Source organism: Patella vulgata, chromosome 5 (genome assembly GCF_932274485.2).
Source record: "Patella vulgata chromosome 5, xgPatVulg1.2, whole genome shotgun sequence".
Lineage (NCBI taxonomy): Eukaryota > Metazoa > Mollusca > Gastropoda > Patellidae > Patella > Patella vulgata.
This window is the reverse complement of record NC_065883.2, coordinates 65,533,277-65,559,091: the sequence shown is the minus strand read 5'-3', so window position 1 is coordinate 65,559,091 and position 25,815 is coordinate 65,533,277. Positions and strand designations below refer to the sequence as shown.

At 33.9% G+C, this 25,815-nt stretch overlaps 1 protein-coding gene across 1 annotated transcript; it reads left to right on the top strand.

The window, feature by feature from the left end:
• Nucleotides 1-384: 384 nt before the first annotated feature.
• Nucleotides 385-25,107, top strand: LOC130010300 (galactosylceramide sulfotransferase-like). The gene is made up of 5 exons (XM_050548336.2): nt 385-490; nt 2,435-2,632; nt 3,860-3,971; nt 4,562-4,746; nt 20,285-25,107. Exon 5 carries the CDS (start codon nt 21,487-21,489, stop codon nt 22,723-22,725), a length of 1,239 nt encoding a protein of 412 aa, XP_050404293.1. The 5' UTR covers nt 385-490; nt 2,435-2,632; nt 3,860-3,971; nt 4,562-4,746; nt 20,285-21,486; the 3' UTR covers nt 22,726-25,107.
• The last annotated feature ends 708 nt before the right edge of the window (nt 25,108-25,815 follow it).

Genomic DNA, 25,815 nt, shown 5'->3' with positions numbered 1-25,815 from the left:
AACATTCAGCCTCCCGAATTGTCCAACATTCAGCCTCCTAACCCTATTTTGCTTTTAGTATGTTTACAGTAATGTAATAACTTTGTGCTAGAATAATAAGTAAGACGCGTTAATATAATATTTCATTTTGCATCAAAATACATTTTAAAGGACATTATTTTTAGGTTATTTGAATTGTAGAAATCGGGTGGGAGCTTCAGATAAGCAGTGGTAGCATAATATATCGCCAAGAAAGAGAAAACATAGCCTGAACTCACGAGGTTTTGCAGCTATAGGGGTATAAATGGCTGCTCTTTTAAATAGAGCGTAAACCCAAATATGTAGTGACTCGAATTAGCGTTTATGAAATGTCTGGGTAGATCGAGAGTATCGATTGGTGAAGGGTGGTGAGCACCGATCAGCTGTGGTTAGGTTACAGGGAAGAAGAATAAAGAACAGCCACAAAAAGACAATTATTTTAGGAAATAATGACAGGTTGACACTTTGAAATGTGGGTTACGTATTATGATCAGATTGTTGAAGTATATTAGGCTACCTTATCTGTACCTTTTATCAGTTATTCTGCTAAAATTTCCTGTGGACAAAAGACTAAAAAAAAAGACAGAAGCCCATCTTTTCTCGTTTAGAGAACAACATCATTGACATTGTTGATTTAAATTGACCAATAAGACTAATTACTACTTTAATCCCTATTTCTCACTCCCATAGTGAAGTGAATGTTACTATAGTAGGCCTATATGGGTCTGTGTTAGTCTCAAAATGACTCAATTTTTTTGGTTGAGAATTAAAACTCGGTTCCTGTTTATGAAAGGCAATTTATATGCTGCTGTGCTCTAAATGTTTAGAATACTTGCATATTGAAGTGAGTCTGTTATTGTCCCCATTATAAACAGCATTTGAATTATTGATTTCTGTTGTTACAAAAATCAAGTGTGTGGGCATGGATTAATAACCGAAGTAATGATGAAATCTAAATTAATGAGTTATAAGTTAGTATAAAAAGTGATAAAAGGATTATATTTTTGTTAAATATTGTAGATGCCTTAAAATTAAAAATTCTCACTATATGGTAGGCATTTTGTGATATAGAAATTTATAGATAAATAGTTTTATTTTGATCGGGGGGGGGGGGGTGTGTGTGTGTGTTGGATGGCCGAATGATTAGCGCGTGCACACTGTATCATAAGGTACCGGTAAAGGTCTGTCATTGTGTCAAGGAGTCGTTTTGATTCCTCAGTTGTATGACAAGGAGTAGGATTGCCTGTTCAACCTCGTGGGTTTTCTAGGGGTCCTCCAGTTTCCTCCAACTGCTAGAGACCACTTCACGTAAGCGAATTATTGAAATAAAATTGAACCATGTGTTAGTCCTGAAATTACCTGGTTTGTGTCGAGTGGATGTTAAACCCCACTCTCTCTGTCTCTCTGTCTCTGTCTCTCTCATTATTTTGATCTTTGTGATAGTAGAGTCATTGATATATGGTAGGCATTTGTATAAATAGGTCTTTTGTTCAATCTTGTATTTTGATATAGAGTATAGAGATCATTTGTAAATAAATGTAGGCAGTTATATAGGCTACTTTTTTTTTGTGATCTTTTAATTTGATATAGAAATAATTTGTAAATAAATAGATTTATTTTGATCAGTGTGATAGCGTCATTGCTGTGAGTCATAAAATGATTAATTATTGATTGATTTACAATGATTTATATTGTTGCTTAATCATATCAATATGACAGGTGCCTGTAGCTGTAGAGGCCAGTCAGATCTGTGTAGGCCTACAGTAGCCGACCTTTATTGTTTAAATTTGTATTTTTGTGTGTAGTTTGGTAGTGTTCTGGTGAGTTTGTACAAATCTATTATGTTCATTCAAACAATTTATGACAACATATATTAATCAATACATAATTGAGATTTCAAAAGGTCAAGGGAAGTAACTCTAGTTTGGTAATTGACAATTGTGTTTTTGTTTTGATATAGAATTCATTCAGATTGGTGTGTATACCTGTATCTAATCAGTATTATTGAAAGTGATTATTTTGTTCTGAAACAGGCTTGTGGTGCTCTTGTAATTCTGGAACATATGTTGGCGTTTGTGGTAGTTGTGTTTTAGAATTAATAAATGTCAGGACGAGAACATCACAAGTTTCAATTTTAATATGGTCTGAAAAGAACCTCAAGGTAGAGAGAGAAAAGGGGTTAAGAGTGTATGCTACATATACACTGAGGGATAACTCCATATGCTGATAAGGAAATTGTATCAAGATGATGATTTTGAATGTTACCAAAAATTGTGTCAGGCGGATGAATATGTACATTTGCAGGCCTGGAAATAACGGTTTTACATGTTCCTGACAAAATATCAGGCACTAATGAAATAGTACCTGACATTATTTTTTTGACAATTTTACATTGTATTATTGTATTTTTCAGTAGTGTAAATATATTATGGCTGAAGATGAACTAAGTTATGACGTTTATATTGATCAACTAAAAGAAGTATTTATAAGCTGTGATGAACACACAAAGGGTTATCTGGAGGAAAAAGAATTATGTACACTATGCGACAAACTTCAGTTACATGAAAGAAAGGATTCATTGTTGAATAGACTTCATACACAGACACAGGACAAGGTTTGTTAATATTTTCACTAAATACTATAGCACGCCTGAAAATAATAATTGAGGCCTAACCAATCTGATTTTTAGTTCTTCAGAGCCTTTGTGCAAAGATTAGCCTTAAAAATTTTCAAATCAACCAAAAAGATTTGGTTTTCTTGATAGATTAATAAAAGTATGAATAATAGCTGTGCAAAATGTCTTTATGATGCCATGTCAGAAATCTGAAGTACAAACCTAAGCTGACATCATTTGGACTTTGCATCCATCAACTTGATATCTTGGTGCTACTAAGATATTGTAGCTGATTCCAGTCTTTGCTTTCAGTCTTTATCAACACCAGTGGTAGCGAAAAATCTTTTTTTCCGGTTCAGCCCAAAACACAATGTCAATGCTCTAGGAAAGAGCTATCTGCAACATTATATATCTGTATTTCTTAATTTCCACACATTGGCATGCACGTAAAAGAATCTGTGGCTGTTGGAATTCGATATAAGAGTAGGCCATAGCGCCGCTGTCTGTCATCGAGTCAGAGGGCTTGGATGGCTTAATTGTTAGCGTGTACGCATTGTATCCTAAGGTCTGTCATTGAGTTTCGATTGCCTGGTTGTACATGACGAGGAGTAGGGTTGCCTGTCCAACCTCGTGGGCTTTCTCTGGGTCCTCCGGTTTCATCCCACTGCTAAAGACCCCTACGTGCCTGTGAATTATTGAAATATTATGGAACCATATGTTAGTCCTGTAATGACCTAGTTTGTGTAGAGTTGACATTAAACCTCATTTTACTCTCTCTATATATTGTCTTACTTGATTTATCTCCCTTTGATTGCTTATTATTGTTTGAGAATAATAATAAATATCATGACCATGTTCCCACTTCCAAGATGGTGAATCAGCCATCAAATATCAATTCAATTAGATATCACCAGACAAGGGATTGTCACACCTTTGCTAAAAAATCTTGCTTTGTCCAATACATAAACATATAGCTACTACAAAAGAATTGTTTAGATTTTATGGACCTTTCAATAGAACTAAGATAGGGTGCATGGTTTTTATACACATACCAGATCAAATCTTGAATCTTTTTTTAACTGACATGTTACTTCGTTCTGTACACAAGGATAAGAAAATACATGACAAATTTTCTTTACCTGTTTTTTCTGTGGGAGCATTTTATATCATAGAAAATTCATAGACTATTTGCTTTGTATTGTTGTAGTTTTGTTTTTGTTTTTTTAGGTTTATTTTAAAGAATTTAAGGAAGTGTTTTTAGATTTACTAAAAGAAAATTATGAAAAAACTGATCATGTTTTAAAAGATAATCACTCGGGGAATTTATCGCCTGGTTTAAGTAAGTTCATAATATGTGTCTTTAAAATTATATATATATATCCAGTGTATGTTCCAGATTTAGAAGGGGGTTTGATGGCCAAATGGTTAGCATGTGCGTTGCTGTATCATAAGGTTTGTCATTGTGTCCACTGGCATGGTTTTGATTCCCTGATGGGACAAAAAAAACCCAAGGTCCTGTGTACACAATGGCGTGCAGCCGTGCACGTTAAAGAACCCTTGGCAAAAGGAATTCAAAATAAAAGAAGGCTGTAGTGTTGCTCTCTGGGCAAAATTTTCATCATAGCACACAGTATGTTATTTGCCCATCATTGTTAGCTCAGTTGGAGCAGAACAGTAGGGCGTTAAACCCCATTTCATTTCAGATGTCGAATGTTAATTTTCAGTTCATCATATCTATGTTAATACTGAATGAAATTTAAACATTTTGGACTGATATTCCTTATGAGAGAATCAACTTACACAATTTTTTAATTTGCAACAGATTCAAAAATCACCAAAAGACAATAAGTGGCATTAATTGAGGAAATAATTATATACATAATCATTGCATTCTATGGTGATTTTAATAATTTATATTGTTGTTTACAGTTCAAGCCAGTCCAAAATTAGTATTTGGAGGTAAAAAATATGGCCGTCGTACTAGACCTGAAACAGAAATAACAAAAGATGAACTATCAAGTGATTTTCAAGTGCATACTGACAATGATTTGTTAATTGATTCATCACGTCTGTCTGAACGGTTGAGTCACAATTCTTCAATAGATAGTTTAAAGGTAAGATTAATAAAATAAATATTTAAAGCAGCTCCATCATATATACGGGGAATAAAACTAGTTAATTCTGTGATGACGAACTATTATCCAGATCAGATGGAAATATCAGTAGCTATGTGGTACTCTTAAGGCAATATAGTATATTTTTGTGTATTTTTGACAACAAGTGTTCTCATAGCATGCCATATTAAATTATAGTTATAGACTTCTGTTGGCTTGATAATTCAGTGGGCAGAAATCCTTATTTGAATTACGTTAGCCAGTTACACAGTTTTTTTGCAATTATTTATGAAGTGTCAGTGTTCTGAGGTAAATAGACAGAGTAAATGGGTTATTTTTATTTTAAGGCTAATTGAATTAATGTTGAATATTGTAATAGGTTTGTGTGTCTGCCTTTCTGGCACACCTTTTTGGTATACAATAATAATGATGACATACATGTGATACCTCCCGCAATTCGCGGGAGTCTCCCGATTTCACCCCTGACCTCCCGAGCTCCCGATCGGGAGACAAATACTCCCGCTTTTTCAATTCTTGTAATTTTATTTTTTGAGAGTCAAAATTGTAATCAGATAGCATCGAAATAAAACGAGACAGACTTTTTGTTAAATGTTGTGTTGAATGTTGTTTCTATAATTAGTAAGACGGTCTGAATACATTTCCAATGTTTTAATATTTGGAACAATACCATTTAAATAACACGATAATTATTGTTTTTATATGAAATTAATAATGTGGTCGTAATATTCATGATTTTCGATGTTAAATAAATTTTACAATGACCAACACAATGCTCTAAGTTTGACATAAAATTACGTAATTAGTCGGAAGCTACGGGCCCCGGAAGCTACGGCTTTGCAAAACTGAAAGTTTGACATCGCGCGCTTACGTCAGTCTCGTATTCATGGCAATTTCTGTACAATGAAACATAATTAAATAGTATTGTGAATGTTCAGAACAGGATGAATTAATAGGGCTTTTTTTACATACATTTTTAATTTGTAATGTGTGATTTTAAACTCATTACGGTTATGTTACCAATGTGGACAGCAAGGTAATTCAGACCACGTGACATCAACATTATGTCGTCTGCAGTTGGAATTTTTTAGCACACGTAAAGGATCGTACATGAATGGTGTTGAAAATATCATCAACAATACAATTCATACCATGCGAGATCAGTAACTTGCAAGTTATGCACAAAATATGAATAAAATTTTCCAAAATGACAATAACCACAGCTACCGTAATGTAAATGGGCTATCAAGGCAAATTAAAAGTAAACTGTTTCATTTAATTAATATTGAGTATATATATATGTAACTGCACCTCAAATGACCAAAACTGCTAATCAAAAGTTTTTAAATTTATTTATGTAGGCCTACATGCATATTAAAATGATATTAAAATATGTAAATTAATTTGTCTTTTATTCATGGTGGGTGGGTAATTTTAACGCGTGATTAAAGTCTCCCTCTTTTGACCTTAATTCTCCTGACATTTTTACAAAAATCTCCTGACATTTTACTTGTGGCCAATCACATGTATGTGATGAGCATTTTCTGTTGTGGCCGAACAATTTGACTTGTTGTTGCTTTGGAAGACAGCAGCTCTGCTTGAAATTAAGGTAGAATGGTCAAACTTAATTTAAACGTTCAGAAAGCGAATAGCTTAACTAAGTGTGACGATTATCATTTTCAGCCGAATCTAGGCAGAGATATGATTTGTGTACATCAAATTATGTAATGTAAAATTATCCACCAGTAGTTTTAGGTTTTTTATAAGCAAGCTGTTGATTTCAAAATCAGTGTTCCAAATGACAGAAACGGAAAGAATCAGACATTTTCCAGTCAGGTTTCCCCATGTCAGTGTTGTGGGGATAAATTTCTTGCCAATTGGACAGATTTGACGAAAAACGGAATATCCATGTATACCATGTAGGCCGTAGCTCCACGTCTTCCGTGCAGCACACTTAATGGCGTATGTCCTTCTTCACAAGACAGGTGGGTGGTTTAGTGTTTTAACGTGTGCATTTGAAATCACTGGGTCTGTCATTGAGTCAAAGGATGTGGTTTCGATTCCCAGCTTGTAGACAAGGAGTAGAGTCGCCTTTCCAACCATGACAGTTTTATCTGGGTCCTCCGATTTCCTCCCACAGCGAATAAGACTCCTATGCACAAGCGAAATGTTGAAATAAAATTTAACCATATCTATTCTCAGTCTCGAAATGACCTAGTTTGTGTCAAGTGAATGTTAAATCCCATTTTTCTCTCTTTACTCAGTGCACTTTTTTTTAAAAAAAAAACGATTTCGGTTTTGTGTTTGTATTTGATACAATCATAGCTCCATTAATTGTTACTTATAGTGTTTTTAATTTTCAGCAGGGTTTCCCCTTGTTTTGTGCTTTGCATTTTGCATCATTATTACAAATGTTGTTTTTTTTCTTAATGTATTGACTTTGAGATTTCTTATAAACATTCGATCATGACACACTAGAATAATACAATGTTTTGGAAATGCTTTCCTTTTCCTGTTTGCTTTTGTGAGTTGTCTCCCTTGTGAGTTAGTTTTCATTTTGATTGAAGTCTGTAACTCTGCATGTCTGGGACTGTATGGCACAGTGGATGCTTTTAAAAGTGGCACTAATATCCATTCACTCGAGGGGTGGGGGGGATGGCCGAATTGTTAACATGTGCGCGCTGTATCATAAGGTCTGTCATTGAGTCAACTGGCGTGGTTTCGATTCCCTGGTTGTACGTTACAAGGGAGTAGGGTCACAAGCGAATTATTGAAATAAAATTGAACCATGTGTTAGTCTGGAAATGACCTAGTTTGTGTCAAGTGGCGATTAAATCACATTTCTCTTTTTCACTCGATTTGTTACATAATTTGATCACTTATTACTTAACAATGTGTGATGTGTCTCGTCTTTGAGTTTGTCCTCTTTGGGTTTTCTCATGTGGTACGATTCTCCTGCAAGTATGTGGAATCTACAAGAAAGCACACAAAGATATGTTTTCATTCACTGTTTTCTTTTTTAATAATTGGTCCTTTGATTTATCAAGTAAAAAACCTGATCACAAATTCATTATAAAGTCATTGAATTCAATTAGTCAAGACTTCTGATTTGTTGATAACAGCAATGATTATTAACTACATATATGAGATGTAATCTGCATAATAACATTCATGATTATTTTAGTACGTCAACATTGAAATGGATTCGTATATTGTTGTCACCTATGTCTGTCCGTCCGTCTAGAGACTAAAGTTAATTATCGGATTGACTTTAAATTTATACACAGTGTTTAATGTCATCATATGATGAACATTTTTGGATAATTACTGCCAGAGTTATGGCTCTTGATCACTTTGAAAAATCTTGTGGACACCGAAGAGACCAAAGCCATCAACCAATTTACTATATTTGGAAACAGTGTTTAATGTCATGAGACAAGGAAGCCTATTGATTTTCAACATTTTCTGATAATTATTGTCAAAGTTATGGCTATAGACGCATAACAAGACTAAAGTCATCGACCCATAAGTATTTAAGGTCATAAGACAAAGAATCCTATTGATTTTCAACTATTTCCGATAATTACTGCTCCAGAGGTTAAAATTATCATCCTATTGCCTTCAAATTTATACAAGGTGTCCATGTTCATGAGACAAAGACGCCTCATGATTTTCAACAATTTACGAAAACTAGTACAATTTATATTACATGTTTTGTATAATAAAAGTCATTGGGAAGAACTACAAACCAAGACAATTCTAATGATTTCTGAAAATTATTTCATTGGTTGTTACTCTTAATCAATTTTTTAATCTCTTGTAAATTCTTTCATTACCGACAAAAGAAAAAAAAAGGCTACAATCCTTGTGGCCTGATCAGACGACATGAGTGTATGCTTCTTTGCCTGGCAACCTTTCTTTAATATTATTAGCTAGTTGAATATCAGTGAAATGCAGAATCCTATTAAATTAACATTATTTACTTCTATAAAGTTATGTCCCGTATTCATATTTAAAGGGGGGGTTGGATGGCTGAATGGTTAGCGTGCGCGCGCTGTATCATAAAGTCTGTCATTGAGTCGACTGGCGTGGTTTCGAACCCCGGTTGTACGTGGCAAGGAGTTGGGTCGCCTGTCCAACCTCGTGGTTTTTCTACGGGTCCTCCGGTTTCCTCCCACTGCTAAAGACCCCTACGCGCAAGCAAATTATGTAAATAAAATTAAACCATATGTTAGTCCCGAAATGACCTAGTTTGTGTCGAGTGGACGTTAAACCCCATTTCTCTCTCTCTCTCTCTCTCTCTCTCTCTCTCATATTTAAAGTGTTACAAGTTCCCTAGTGACAACAGTTTAAATGCATTGTTAAGATTAGTGAAAGAATGAAGCCTATTAAATTTCAGCCTTTTTGGTTTTAATTCTAGAATTATGACCATGTCTCACAGTTTAATAGTTATAACTGTAAAGGTACATTATTTGTGTTAGTTTATCATTGCTAGAAGTTAAATATTGGACTTTAAAGGACCTTAAAGAGGCAATGAATCTATACAAGCCAGGATAAATGTAATTTGTTTTCATTAATTAGCATTGAATTTCAGTAATTTCCCTTAATAAGTTATCGTCCGATCTGTATGAGATATATTTGCATTATTTCTGTTAATTACTTCTAGAGTTATGGTCTATGTGGTTTGTGTGCTTTGACTTATGTGTTTAAAATACAGCTATATAAACGCTTTGAAATGACAAAACTTAAGTAGTCCTCTATTAATTAAGTGGGTAAGACGCTGGCTCGCTAGCCTGGGGGTCGGGTGTTCGATCCATGCTTTGGCCGAGAAAGTTCATCCAGATTTTCCGGCGTGGTTCCCCCTTGTCAGTGATGCAGGGGGTCTGACAAGGACATCTGTCTAGTCATTCGGATGGTACGAAAAACCAATGTCCTGTGTATACATTGGAGTGCACGTAAAAGATCCCTTGACAGTTGGTATTCGATATAACAGTAGGTCATAGTGCCGCTGTCCGGGCAAACTTTCCCTCATAGCACACTGTATGACGTATGCCCGTCTTCATTAGCCCAGTCAGTGCAGAACAGTAGGACGGTAAACCTCATTTCATTTCATTTCAATTTATTTATATCTCCGTTTTCTTTGATTTTCAAGAGTGCATGTGCACTCAGACAATTCAAGGTAGTATAATATTTTTCACTGTATATTTTGTCGGTACTTATTTCTTTTTGAAATAAAATTCTGCTTTTAAAAAAGAAAATCTTTTGTGAATGTCTGATATCACTTTCAAAACAGTTTCTATTTAATCAATAGCTGGCTCTCCTCCATAAAATTTTGTAGAACTGATCTTGTGTTAATGATTCAATAAAGCTGTATCCCAGGGGAACTTGCAACGCACCAGGGTCAAACACGTTACGCTGTTGCCCTGCAGAAAAACTTTTAGACAGATGAATTAAATCAATTAAGTTTTATTTCTCAGAAACCATTATTTATATTGGCATACTCACAAAACTTTCACCATTTCATCAAAATAAAATAAAGGCCAGACCTTGATACCATATTTAATACAATTGGTAGCAATTCTTGGGGGTCAATTATGACACTCATCTACATGTATTAAAAACTTAATAGGTGTATAACAATAGCTCTCTTTATACTCCTTAGGCCTCACAAATTTGATTTTCTGTTCTTCGAGAACACCTGTAAAACTTTTCCTTCTTATTTCATCCAGTTTGATTAGAATACAGATCTATATTTCGTTTCGTTTTTTTATACTTTTGATGGCTTACACTACATGAAGATCTGACCAGTTGTAGCGATATGTCGCGTCAGAGGTCGTACGAGCGGCTTTTGACCCTATGACGTCAGACATTTGATTAACCAATCAGCATTGATGTTACTAGTGGATTACTGACAGTTCCGTGCAAACCACGCCTAAAGCTCACCGTAACAGACCATTTCATTGGCTAATTCCTCACACCATTCAGTACACGTCAATGATAACAACTCTTCCAGATCATAGTGTAGTAAAGAAGTAAAACGAAATTTTGAACTATAAAAACAAAACGAAATAGGATCTGTGTTTGATTCAGATTGTATTTCATCGTGAAAAAACTTATCCATTCACTTGATCTGATATGTGCGGCAATACTATATACTGGAAAACACAGTAAAACTCCGGAAAACAACTGGAAAACACCATTTTATACTGAATACCAGAAAACACCGGAAAAACACTAAATACCGGAAAACACACTAAATACCGGAAAATACCCTAAATAGTAACCTGGAGACTGGCACCCTAAATAGGTAACCGGGAGCCTGGTCCTCTGTGTGCCTGGGTTAGGGTTAGGGTTAGTTTATAGTATAGTCCTTCTCCAGGTTACCTGTTTAGGGTGGTTTCTGGTATTTAGTGTGGTTTCCGGTATTTAGTGTTTTTCTGGTGCTTTCTTGTATTCAGTATAACATGGTGTTTTCCGGTAGTTTTCTGGTGTTTTCCAGTTGTTTTCCGGTGTTTTCCGGTATATAGTATAGCCCTGATATGTGCTAAATTGTTGTTAGTGGTGTCTGTATATTGTGTCCTGTCCGTAATTAGTGTGTCTTGTGTATTTGTGCTTTTGTTAATGCTGTCCCCCTGCACTTACTATTAAAATCAAAAAGCATTTAATTCCAAATTTTTGAAATTTTATTTATTTTTCAAGAACCCAAAGAACAAAAAATTAAATTGGTGAGGCCTTCCTCAAGTAGTTGAAATAATCTGGCCCCGAGTTAACAAAGCATTCTTAGACTTAAGTTAAGAATTTACTCAACTTTCAATCACAGTTTATGAGAAATATCTTTGTCCCAGAAACAAAAAAATTTTGCACATAGTTTCTTATTGATGTATTTGATACATTAAAAAAACCAAAAGGCAAACAATTTTGAGTAAATTCTTAACTTCAGTCTGAATAGATGTGTGAACTTGGGGCCAGAATAAAATATACATGATAACTTCTTTTATTATGTATTGATTTGAGTCCATGACGACCGTCGAAATTGTATACTGAAGTGCAGTTGCTATAAGAGTATTTAAGGTGTAGAGTTAAAATTGTTATATAACTATATGATGGAGAATTACCAAACATAATAGTTAGTTGTAAAGGGACATGTAATGCAAAATCTTTATAATATTGGGTGTTCTCTTTAAAGTGTGCGCTTTAGATCACAAGATCTGCCATTGAGTCAGGTAGCAGGGTTTTGATTGAACCATGTTAGTCCCAAGATGACCTAGTATGTGCCATCATGGTTGTTAAACCCCCATATGATCTCTCATTGATTTCCAAAGTTATCTTTTAGGATTTATGTCCCTTTCTAACAAAAACCTTTCAATCTTTTTGTTATATTTTGTTATAGAATCATATTAAAGATACATTATGTTAGATTTAGATAAAGAGCTAGCCAGCTAAATGCTAGCCAGCTCTTTATCTAATCTCCCATAATGTATCTTTAAGAGAAAATAATCGTTTTTAAATATGCATTATATATAAGGTTTAAGTATAAAGCTATAATAGTTCAAAAATAGATAATGGAAAATCAATATGTTGAAAATTTCATTCAAAGTACTTTATTCTGGGTGAAGTTATCACTGTTTGTAGCAGGAATTGTTTATTATTTTAGCAATGGCACTTGAAAAATAGAGATTTAGTCTTGGTTATTCATTTTATTGTTAAATTTTTCAATCTTGCAGGTGTTCAAATCCATTTAAACCTGTGTCACATGATGATCTAGAGAGTTAATTATAGACTTGTCATGTGAATAAGGGGGGTTGGATGGCCGAATGGTTAGCGTGTGTGCTGCATCATATGGCCTGTCATTGAGTAAACTGGCATGGTTTCGAATCCCCGGTTGTACGTGACAAGGAATAGGGTCGCCTGTCAAACCTTGTGGATTTACTCCGGGTCCTCCAGTTTCCTCCCACTGCTAAAGACCCCTACGCGCAACCAAATTCTTGAAATAAGATTAAACCATATGTTAGTCCCGAAATGACCTAGTTTGTGTCGAGTGGATGTTAAACCCCATTTCTCTCTCTCTCTGTCATGTTAATAAATGTCTAAACTATAATTTATGTAACATTTAAAGCCAAAAGAAAGATCTGCAATAGGCAAATTTAGCTCCAACAAAATGCATCTTTAGCTGTATAGATGCTACATATATCGGGAGCAACAGTGGCTAAATGTTGGCAGAGAAAGTTCATCCGGCATGGTTTCCCCTTGTCAGTGGTGCAGGACGGAGGGCTTGACAACAAAAGCTGTCTAGTCATTCGGATGGGACAAAAAGAACGAGGTCCCGTGTACCTATTGGCATGCACGTGAAAGATTCCTTGGCAGTTGGAATTCGATAAAGAGTAGACCATAATGCTGCTGTCTGGTTAAAAAATTTCCCTCATAGCACACTGTCCGGGTAAAAATTCCCCTCATAGCACACTGGATTGCATATGCCCGCCCTCATCAGCCCTAGTTGGCTGGTAACCTATATGTGTTTACTTTGTTCCTTTATGATAATATGTGATGAAACTCAAGAGCACTTTTATAACTAATCACTGATAGTCTTACTTTAATTAATATGTAGATCTTAATTAAATCTTTATGACAGTCTACTCGTTGACAGTCATAATAAAACAGGAGTTGTTAATATAGATCTATATAAGCTTACATACTTAAAACTTAATAACAAGACACAACATGTCTCAAAACTCAATAACTCAATAACTCAATTCATATTTTGTTCACACAATATAACATATGTATCCTAGAGCTAAATAAGTCTAGAGTTCAATATTTTACAAGGTTGGGGAAGAGATGATCATTGATTCTATATAGAAGATAAATTGGTTGGCCTGGTGGAGGATAATTGTATTACGGTCTATATATTAGTCTGTAGAGAAAAAGTCACAAGTGACTAATATTGTCTGGTATCGGGCCGTCAGTTTAATTTAAGAAGTTAACCATTCTATGATTATGTTAGTTTACTGCGGATCATGGATGGCAGTTTGCTAGAAGAACTTATTTTTGATTTAAGCAGTATTTTTTTTAATATTGTGTAAGTTTACTATGAGTGGATTAGAATGGGATAGAACAAGTTAACTTATTTTTAAGTCAGTGCTTGTCTAATTACCAGTGTGACTTCATATATGTAGATTTAATCTAAGCAGTTACTACATGTATATCGTGTAAGTGTACTATTAGTGGATGAGAAGTTGGTAAGAATTAGCAGTATGACTTCGATATTGACAGTTTAATTTAAGCAGTTACTATCTAATATGAGTGGATGAGAATTTGGTAAGAATTAGCAGTATGACTTCGATATTGACAGTTTAATTTAAGCAGTTACTATCTAATATTGTGTAAGTTTACTATGAGTGGATGAGAATTTGATAAGAATTACCAGTGTAACTTCATATTTCTAGTTTTAATTTAAAGCTGCAATTTCATATTTTTAAGTTATTTTTTTAAATTTATTAAAATAAAGCCTTAAAATAGATGGTATCTATAAACAGCCCTACCTTGTTAAAGAATAATCCTATTAATCCTATAATTCACTATTGCCAGTTGAGAAATTGGCAAAAATATCATTTTCACTTTTAAATTCAAATGTTTGAAGATAGCTATTCCATGGGGGGGGAATAGAAAAACAAGGGAGGTAATTGTGTTATTATTTCCGGGGACAAAGGATTTTTAAGAGGGAGAATAATACCTATAATCGTATAATAGTGAGTTGACAACCTATTGAGCAAAAGACATAGAAATAATTATGTTTTGACTTTCTTAGAAAATATGAAATTATCGCTTTAAGCAGTTACTATCTAATATACTATTCAAAAAAAGTAGGGGATATTTGATTTTGGGGGCATAATACTAAAATATGCAAATGACTACGAAAAAAGTCACTATAGAACCTAACAGAAGAAACATTTCCAGTTACATGTGACGCCCAAACGCACCAATAGCTACCGCATGGAATGCAGGTGATGCTTGGGATCATCATGGGGGTCCAACCCAAGATTTGCACGACTCTGACTTTGAATGTTACAGTCATTGTGGCATTGAATTCCAGGGTGGAAACATCAGTTTAATGGTTTTAGTGACCAGAAAACAAATTTTGATATGCGTCGGCTTACCCAAAATGAAAGGTTACGTGCCCTTGGCATGCTACAGATCGGCACAACACAGGCGGTTGTGGCGCGGACGATGAATGTTTCTCAGTCTGTCATAAGCAGGCTATGGTCCAGATACCGTGATACACAATCTGTACAGGACAGACCACGCTCAGGTCGACCAAGGGCGACAACTCAAGCCCAGGATCGATTTATCCGTACCTTGGCCTTGAGAAATCGTGTCATCACAGCAAATCAGATCAGCGCTCGTCTTCAAACAGACACTGGTGTGAGAGTGAGTGGCCAGACGATTCGGAATCGACTGCATAGGGGTCACCTTCGCGCCCGACGTCCTCGCGTGATCCCTTGTTTGAGAGATCATCACATTCAGGCAAGACGTCGTTGGTGTAGGGATCGTCAACACTGGGATAATCGACGCTGGAGCAATGTGATGTTTTCAGATGAGTCATGGTTCACTGTTGATTTTTTGGACAGATGTAGGAGGGTGTGGTGTCGTCGAAACGAGCGGTTCCAAGACGTTAACGTCATCAGACATGATCGATTTGGGGGTGGTTCTGTTATGGTGTGGGGAGGCATCACTGTTGCTGGAAGAACGGCTTTACATGTTGTTGCAGGGCGTGTTACAGGCCAGTACTACCAGGACAACATCTTGGCAGTCCATGTTGTGCCATTCACACGACGTCATGGCAGCCGTTTCATCTTCCAGGATGACAACGCAAGATGTCACAGGGCCAGGATCGTTACAGGTTACCTCCAACAACAGAACATCACCACATTACCTTGGCCAGCACTGAGTCCCGACCTCTCCCCCATCGAGCATGTCTGGGACATGCTTGGACAGAGGTTACGTCAACGTCAACAACGTCCTGCCAATGTCCAAGAACTTGCTGCTGCGTTGCAACAGGAATGGGACAATCTGGACCAAAATGACCTTAGACGTCTCATTAGGAGTATGCCACGTCGGATCAATGCTTGTTTGGCAAACAGAGGAGGATTTACCCGTTACTGACTTGGTTGTGATGCTGTATAACTTTGCTGTTTGACCCCGGGTATCATTTTACCCTTATAATGGTCAGTCTGTGCCTTACTTAATCTAACGATCATTTGGAATAAATCGATGAATGTGAACTTCATTTCATTTTGTCATTTGTTTCTTCGTCAGTTTCATTAGGTGACTTTAATAACACTTAAAAATCAAATATCCCCTACTTTTTTTGAATAGTATATTGTATAAGTTTACTATGAAAATAATAATTACCAGTATGACATCAATATTGACAGTTTAATTTATTTAAACATACATTATGCAAGAGCTAAATCTGCCTATTGCAGGTCTTTCTTTAGGCCTGAAATGCTTTCTAAATTATTAATTAGACATTAAGTAACTTATCCAGGTCATACTCAACTCTCGTTGGCATCAGATTTCTCCGATATTAAATAGATTAGAACAGGTCAGACATAATTTGATTTAATCTAAAAATGGAGGAGCAAGATTTATCTTTAAACAATTAGTACGTTGGTTGAAATTATTGCACACATCTTGTCAAACATTTAAAGGCTAATATCTTTGCTGGCAATAGAGTAATTTGAAATGAAATTTTCAAATTATTCATTTTACATTCTCTATTTTCTAACTATTATAGCAAGAATGGCTATCTCTTTATCTAAATCTTACATAATGTATCTTTGAACAGTTAATTACCATTTTATTATAATTTAAGTTGTCTGCCAGTGGATGAGAATTTGTTTGAACAACCTAAATTATTTTTAATTCTGTGCTTGTCTATTTAACAATATAGTTTTAATTTAAGCAGTTTTCATCTTGATATTCCATAAGTTTACTGCAAGTGGATGAGAATTTGATAGGACATAGCAACATATTTTTCAGCCAGAGTTTGTCTAATAAAAAGTGTGACACAATATATATAGTGAGTTTATCAGTTTATGTGAAGAGGTTATTTTTCACGGTGAACTGTTAATTTTATTTTCAAACAGAACTTACTGATATCAATTTTCATTTCAATATTGTGACTAATTTACCAATATAGACAAAATAAGGTAAAGTGACTTACCATAGGTTGGACTGTCTAGGCTGAGTAAACATCACAAGGATGATAGATAGATAGATAGATTTTATTACATAAAACACCCTTTTCGGGCAGCATGTAAATTATACATTACAATCAGCATGCTAAATACATTATAAAGTGGATGAAAAATACATTAAAAAAAAGGATGTAAGATTAAAGTTTTGTCACTAAATAAATCGAGTAGATAGGCTATTGTAATGTTATTTCAGATATGGTGTCATTAGGCCAATAGCTGCATATTTGACCTAATTAAAAACAGTTTTGTCTAGTGACTTAAAATCATTTTCAGGGACTGTTAAATTATCTGATGAATGTAATAGGATTAAACTTTGTTACCACATAATGGATCAAATATCGTAATATCATTTCTGGCAAATTTAAACTGATAAAAAAACTTATCATCCAATTGTTTTAAAATTGATATATGTTGTTTACATTAGTGAGATGAAGAACCCTATTTAATTTCAATAATTTCCGTTTATTACGTCTAGAGTTATGGCCCTTGTTTCACTTTGTTGAACCTAGTGAACGCTCTAATGCCAAAAGTTAACATCTGATCTTTGTGAAATTTATATGCAATATTTAAGTTAGTGAAACGAAGAAGCGTATTGAATTTCAACAATTTCTGTTTATTTCATCTAGAGTTATGGCCCTTGTTTCACTTTATTGAACCTTGTGAACGCTCTAACTCCAAAAGTTATCATCCGATCTTTCCAATATTTATATGCATTATTTAAATTAGTGAAATGAAGAAGCCTATAGCAATTTCTGTTTACTACATCTAGAGTTATGGCCCTTGTTTCACTTTACTGTACCTTGTGAACCCTGTTAACGCCAAAAGTTATCACCCAATCTTTGTGAAATTTATATGCATGATTTAAATTAGTGAAACGAAGAAGCCTATTGAATTTCAGCAATTTCCGTTTATTACGTCTAGAGTTATGGCCCTTGTTTCACTTAATTAAACCTTGTGAACGCTCCAATGCCAAAAGTTATCACCCAATCTTTGTGAAATTTATATGCATTATTTAGATTACTGAAACAAAGAAGCCTATTGAATTTCAGCAATTTCCGTTTATTACGTCTAGAGTTATGGCCCTTGTTTCACTTTATTGATCCTTGTGAACGCTCTGCCAAAAGTTATCACCTGATCTTTGTGAAATTTATATGCACGATTTAAATTAGTGAAACGAAAAAGCCTATTGAATTTCAGCAATTTACAATAATTACTTCTAGAGTTATTGCCCTTGTTTCACTTTGTTAAACCTTGTTAATGCTCGATTTATGCAAGTTATCATCCGATATGTATGAAATTTATATGCATCATTTAAATTTGTGAAACAGGCCTATTGAATTTCAGCAATTTAGTCAATAATTTCTAGAGTTATGGCGATTGTGAACGTTTAAATGACAAAAGTGATCATGTGATCTGTATGAAATTTATATGCATTATTTAAATTAGCAAAACGAAAAAGCCTGTCAAATTTCAACAATTTCTGTAGATTACTTCCAGAGTTGAGACCCTTGTTTCAGTTTGTAGAACCTTGTAAACCCTCCAACAACAAAATTTATAATCTGATCTGCATGGAATTGTCTTGTAAAGGCCCCAAATTACCTACAAAGGAATAAATATGCGACAACCCTTGTCGACCACTCCGACGATTTAGCTGCAGTGGGCGTATGGTTTGTTGCCTGGCAACTTATCTTATTAAACTGGATTAAATTTCAAATAAATGACATATCATATGTAAAAATTATGCTTTCTGTATCCAGCTTAAACAAATAATTACATTTAATTTTATGTATGTGTACACAACCCCTTCATTAATACTTAGTGTGGTTTAGATTTTCAGGTTGTATTTTGATATTGAAATAAGACATGATATAGGTATCAATTATGTATAGTGACATAGACATGGTTAGTATTTCAGCTGTGTTAACAATATACAACAGATCGAGATTTAATATTAAATCTATATAAACGTTGACATGTTCGTGTGGTAAACTGCATATTAAAACAACAGTAAGACTGTGCCCACCTACTAATTTAAGAATTAGAGCTTTCAAAACTTGTATTTGTGAAATATGGAGGTTTGTAAAATTCGGTAAGTTAGTTAGGGGATGACCATAATATAATATGCTTTAACTGCATGCAAAGACAGGATGCGGTTGTTTTTTTCATAGATTAATTAGAATATTGTTTCGTTAAAATGAAATGGGGTTTAACGTCCTGGTGCTACTTTAAATGTTTTTATGTTGAACTCCACATATTATTGTATTACTTTGTGATCTAGTATTGACAGACTTTCTTTAAAGTAACTATGATTGATGAATCTTAAGTCAGATTAATTTGGGTCATTAATCAGCTATTAAAGATGCATTATGTAAGAGCTAAATTTGCCTATTTCTGGTCTTTCTTTGGGCCTAAAATGTTATATTAACTATTATCTAGACATTTATTCACATGGCAGGACCATAATCAACTCTCTAGGTGATCAGATGACCCCGATTTTAAGCAGATTAGAACAGTTTGGCCATTTAATGATTTAATATAGAAATGGATAAGTGAGGTTTAGTCTTGAACAACCAGTACAGAGGTTACGATAATAAACAATCAATGCACACATCAAAACTACAAACCTTGATAACTTCGTTCAGAATAAAGTAATTTGAATGACATTTTAAATATATTCATTTTGCATTATCTATTTTGGAACTATTATAGAAAGAACGGACAGCCATTTATCTAAATCTTTTTAAATTTCAAACATGCTTATTGAGTTAAAATTACTAAGAGTTTCAGCTTTGGGACTTACAATATTCTCGCTTTCCGTAAACAAACCTTATTTTTCTAATCAATCAATTTAAGAATTTCAGTTTAAAACCTTTTTGTGGAATGTGGAGGTTTGCAGTCTGATTTAACTCAATGCAAATTATGGTTTGTTTTTGGAAATTATTAAAAATACTATGCTTTAAATTGTATTTCTACTCATTTGGAAAAGACCATTTATGTTTATTAATGAATTAGATTGCTTCTCCCTTTAGGATTAAAGGAACTATATTTTTTCTATGAATGTCTTACATGAATGGCTTGATACAACAGATAACAAACTATATCAAAGCTTTGACAGAGACGTTTTCATTGGTCAGGTTGGTACTGTAGAGTTGGACGATGTTAAATCCCATTGCACGTTAATATAGAATATTATATTGATAGTTTTAAATGATGATAAATCTCTTTTAGATTGCTACTAACTAAATTTTTATGGTACATTTCAGATAAAATTTCATTTGATACCAAATTTTGTTATGTGATGATTTGAAAGTTCTGTGCATGCGAACTAATCTCTGTGTTAGTTTTTATTGGTGGATTAAAGACAGGTGTTTCTGGATTAACTGCCGTGATATTTTAGAAGGCAATCATTTCTTAATTTTAAATATTACACCAGTACCATCGATAAAAAGTAACTTTTAATACATTGGTAATAAATTAACAGTGTGCAATTGAAGTGATTCAAAGAGTCTTATATGAATTTTTCTGCTGTGATTTGTTTTAGAAGGCATTTGTTACTTAATTGTATATATAGCCTATACCATCTTTTAATTGATTTGCAGAAGTAACTTTAATGTGTTAAGGTGTTCGATTGAAGTGATTAAGAGAGTTTTTTTGGATATGAATTTTTCTCAAAGGCCATCAATTACGAGTACTTACGTGATTTGAATGATACCATCCTTAATTCATTAACATTACTAATGATAAAGACTAGAGAAGCCTGGTCAAAATGTAGCTCAGTAATTGTGACCTGTGTAAACGTTACTAATGTACATATAAACCTGTTGATCAACGAAGAGAGCAAGTAACAAAATAGTTACTCTGGCTGGATTAACTTCATTTTTCAATTGTCTGCTATTGTCCAGAGCAATAATTGACAGTAGAAACCAACCTTTATGTTTGCCGGGACTTTTACAATTCAATTTCGTACTTGAACCCGTCTGCAAATACTGTCTACAAATATAATTCTCTAATAATTATATAGTTATGTATAACAGGTTTAAAGTGTGCGATGAAATGTTATATTTTAGCAGTGTGATCGGATGGTGATTTCGTACTTGAAACCATCTGCAAAAATGGTCTACAAATATAATTCTCTAATAATCTTTATGACTATTTTTAAGTGTCCGATGGAATGTGTGATCGGATAGTGTGCAAGTTAATTGATAATAATCTATCTGTATTTATGTGATTGATCTTTTCGTTTTAATGGGATGTCTTTCCACTATAAGTATTCACCTAGGTATGATTAGAAGGTTGTATGCCTAGAGGCAAGTATCCTACTTTCATTTTATATCATGTTAGCATCTTGAACAAATGGACAATGTTCATCCAGTTGCAGCAGATGTTATATTGATAAGTGTAACAATTGATCCTTAATTTACGGTTAACTTGGCAAAAGCAAACAGAAATATTTTCGGTTGTGAAAATGAGGAAAAGACGGGTGTTGATGCTTTTTTTAACAACTTTGTGTTTATTGTGTTTTTATTTACTGTCATTATTGTACGTGGATATCGAAACTGACAATTCCAAATCAGATTTTATCTTAGAAAGAGACATCAATCGTAATTTATATGTTGATAGTCCCATTGAACGTGACCCCATGTGTAAACCTCAGGATAATTTTACGTTTATAAAATGTATGAAGTGTGGAACGGAAACTCTTGGAACGGTTTTCCGAAGATATGGTTTTGTGAGAAATTTAACTTTTGTTCTACCAGTGGAAAAACGATTATATCTGGGATGGCCTTATCAGATGGAGACTTACGATTACCGTCCATCAAAGCTTGGCTTTAATATTCTCGTGGAGCATGCGATATATAACAATACGATCATGCGTAAAATAATGCCGTCGGATAACAAGTTCATCACAATGATTCGCGAACCTTTCAACCATTTTGTATCAACATTTTACTATTTTAGGATTCATAATATAACAAAAATGACCTCTAAAGAGCCGATCACAGAATATTTACATAATATTGACAAATACGAAACTATTTATAAAAGTCATCAAGCCTCGAAGACTCGTTATTGCATACCCGATGGATTTTCCATTACCAAAAATCTTTTATCGCACTGTCTTGGTTTTCCATTAGGTTTTCCTGATGGACAACAAAACATTGCTTCAGATCCTCAAGCTGTGGCAGAATACATCACAAAGTTGGAAAAGGAATTTAGTTTGGTTATGATCATGGACTACTATGATGAATCGTTAATTTTACTGAAACAAGAGTTTTGTTGGAGCTTTAAAGATATCCTCTACTGGACTCAAAATAAGGGTTCTTATGGCAACGTGCAATTGCTAAAAACTCCTGAAAACCTACATCTGCACAAAGAGTATGATTTTTTAGACTATCAACTTTTTGATCACTTTAACAAAACATTTTGGCGGAAAGTTGAAGAGTATCCTGGAAACTTTGTTGATGAAGTAAGAATGTTCCAGCAGATTAAGTTGGACATTACAAGATTTTGTTTCACAAATGATGTATATTCTACAAAAGTCTTTGAAGTGACAAATAATTTATATACGGATGATTTTGAATTCGAGGCTAAAGAATGTCCATCGTTACGGTATTATTTGTTGGAAAAACTACGAGATATTAATGATAAATATGTAGGTAAAAATGGTGTTAAAGTTTCAAAATTGTCCAAAGCTCTGTGTTAATACTATACATCAGAAATTAATGTGAGCAAGAAATTAATGCTATTAAGAAATTAATGCGAGCAAGAAATTATTGCTAGTAGTAAGAAATTTATGCAAGCAAGAAATAAATGCGAGCAAGAAATAAATGCTAGTAAGAAATTAATGTGTGCAAGAAATTAATGCGTGCAAGAAATTAATGTAGGCCACACCAATTTAATTTCCTTTTCTTTGGGAACATCTGCAAATATTTTTCTTCTTATTTCCTCCAAAAAAGACTTAATTAAAACCAAAATAACTTTGTTGTGCTGTTGAAAAGCTTTTAGTTCCACTTTTTAAGTTTTTCAAATTTTAAATAAAACATCTTCCACATGATTCAGTGGTTATTTATTTATCCAAATCCTGAAGAACAGAAAATAAATTTGTGTGACCTCCGACAGAGCAAGATATTGAAATATACAATATTTATTTATAACTCAAAACTCATTTTTCACAACTCATTCTTTTGGCATTCGTACTTAAAGATATGTTTTCTCGACAGCGGATAAGTGACATTGCTAAATATATAAACATTTGTTGAACCTGTCACCCAATCTGATCAAAACACAGATCCTATGTCGTTTCGTTTTTTATAGTTCAAAATTTTGTTTGACTTGTCTTTACTAAACTAGGATCTGGAAGAGTTGTTATATAACCTGCGTTCTGATTGATGTGGTCTGTTGGAGTGAATTCTTGGCATGCCATGTGTGGAACTGTGGGTATCCTACTAGAAACAACGCTGATTGGTTAATCACATGTGTGACAACATAGGGTCAAAAGCAGCACATATGACCCCTGACACGACCTCCCACTACAACTGGTCAGATCTTCATGTAGTAGAGACCATCGAAAGTATAAGAACGACAAAACGAAATAAAGATCTGTATTTTAATCAAATTGTTAAACACCATATCCTAACTACCAGGAAACATATATATATTTGTTACATATCATTCAAATTACATAGCAAAGTTAAACCTATTGGTTGACACTGTGTAATCATTAACTAGAAGTGTCTAGTCACTCAGGGCACAGAGGTAGGATGATACTCCCACTTCCCTATAAATAATCTTCAATATTGTAGAGTTGAACTCAAATTTTCCAGATTGTGAAAGGACCCAAGAAATCTAACTTATTGAAGTATCCAATTGTAATGTGTGATATGTTTAATTATTCCTGGTAATATTAATCATTCGTTGTCATTTTAATTAAATGTGCGATAGTTTTAATCATTTCTTATTTGATATTTTTCATCATTCCTGGTAATATTAGATTTAATCATTCCTTATAACTGTGGGATCACGATGGCTAAGTGGGTAAGACGCTAGCCTGGAGATCAGGTGTCCGATCCCTGCATTGGCTGAGAAAGTTGATCAAGATTTTCTGGCGTGGTTCTGTCTTATCAATGATGCAGGACGGAGGGCCTGACAAGGACAGCTGTCTAAGTCATTTGGATGGTACGAAAAAACCGAGGTCCTGTGTACACATTGGTGTGCATGTAAAAGATCCTTTGACAGTTGGAATTTGATATAAGAGTAGGCGGTAGTGCTGCTCTCCGGGCAAAATTTTCCTCATAGCACACTGTATGGCGTATGCCCGCCTTCATTAGCCCAGTTTAGAGCAGAACAGTAGGACGTTAAACTCCATTTCATTTCATTTCATTATAACTGAGATGAGTTTTAATCATTTCTGGCATTATATAGTCTTAATCATTCCTTGTCAATTGTCATATAATTAATTTTAGTCATTAATTATATGATTAATTTCAATCATTCCTTATAATATGATAAACTTGAATGATTCATTATAATATGATTATGACAGAATTGAAAACCATTTAAACAAATTTATGTTAAAGATGCATTATTAGTAAAGGCTAAATCTTCCTGTTGATCTTTAATTGAAGTCTTTTTTCAGGCTTCAAATGTTTGAATTATTATTTAGATATTTATTCACACTTGAAGCCCATACTCAATTCTTTAGACTGTTGGATGGCTCGGATATTAGTTGGATTAGACCATCCACACCATTCAGTCGGTTAATGAAAAAATAAAAAATCAAGAATGTGTTTTTTATCGTAGCTATTACAATTGAGACAACACTATTCTTGTCAAAATTTCAAGCATTCATAACTTTGCTGAGAATAAAACAATTTAACTGAAATTTTCAATATATTCATTTTTGATTATCTATTTTGAAACTATTATAGTGAAAACGACCAGTTCTTCATCTAAATCTCACATAAATGTTGATGAGTCAGTTATTATCCTTTCTTTTAAAAAACGTATTTATTTTAATATTTGCTTGATGTTTACATTGTAGCACATTTCCAGTTGTATTGGTTGTAGTTTGTATAATAAATTTTTATCACATATTATCTTTTTTATGTGTTGAGCCAAAATGTTGTGTTTACATGTGTCCTATCCAATTTAATTTACAAAAACTAAAATATTTTAAGAAGCCAGGTATTTTATTGGTACACATTTTATCTATTGACCAATGAAAATTCTGAATTCCTAATATATTTTATGTGACGTGGTAGATTTGGTGAATAATGCCGCTGGATAGATTTGTAGAACGAACGCTGAAATCATTTGTAGTTTCTCCATGGACTGGTAAAATACTGATTTCATTGAAAAACATTAGAAATGTTATACAATGATAACACAAGTCTATGACTGATTTAGCTGAAGGGAGACCCCAGGTTATTCTCCCAATACCCCCCCCCCCCCCCCCCCCCCCGCTCACGGCTAGAGGAAATTGAATATGTATTTTAAACACAACTGAGCATTAGTTATAAGGTAATTGATTGTTTTAAAAAATTTAAGAACACTTTTAAAATACACAAAAACTTGCTCCTGTAATATTATATTTTATTAATAACAGATATTTATACCAAACATATCAGATGACATTATTTATATAGGCTTTAAAGATACCTTCCCATGTACAAACTGTGTGATTTGATGAAATATTTGGACTATAACATATTCAAACTAATTTAAGTATCAAAGTTTGCCCCAAAACCCTCTCAGAATATTTTAATCAGAAGGAACTACCCAAAGCCGTAAAAAT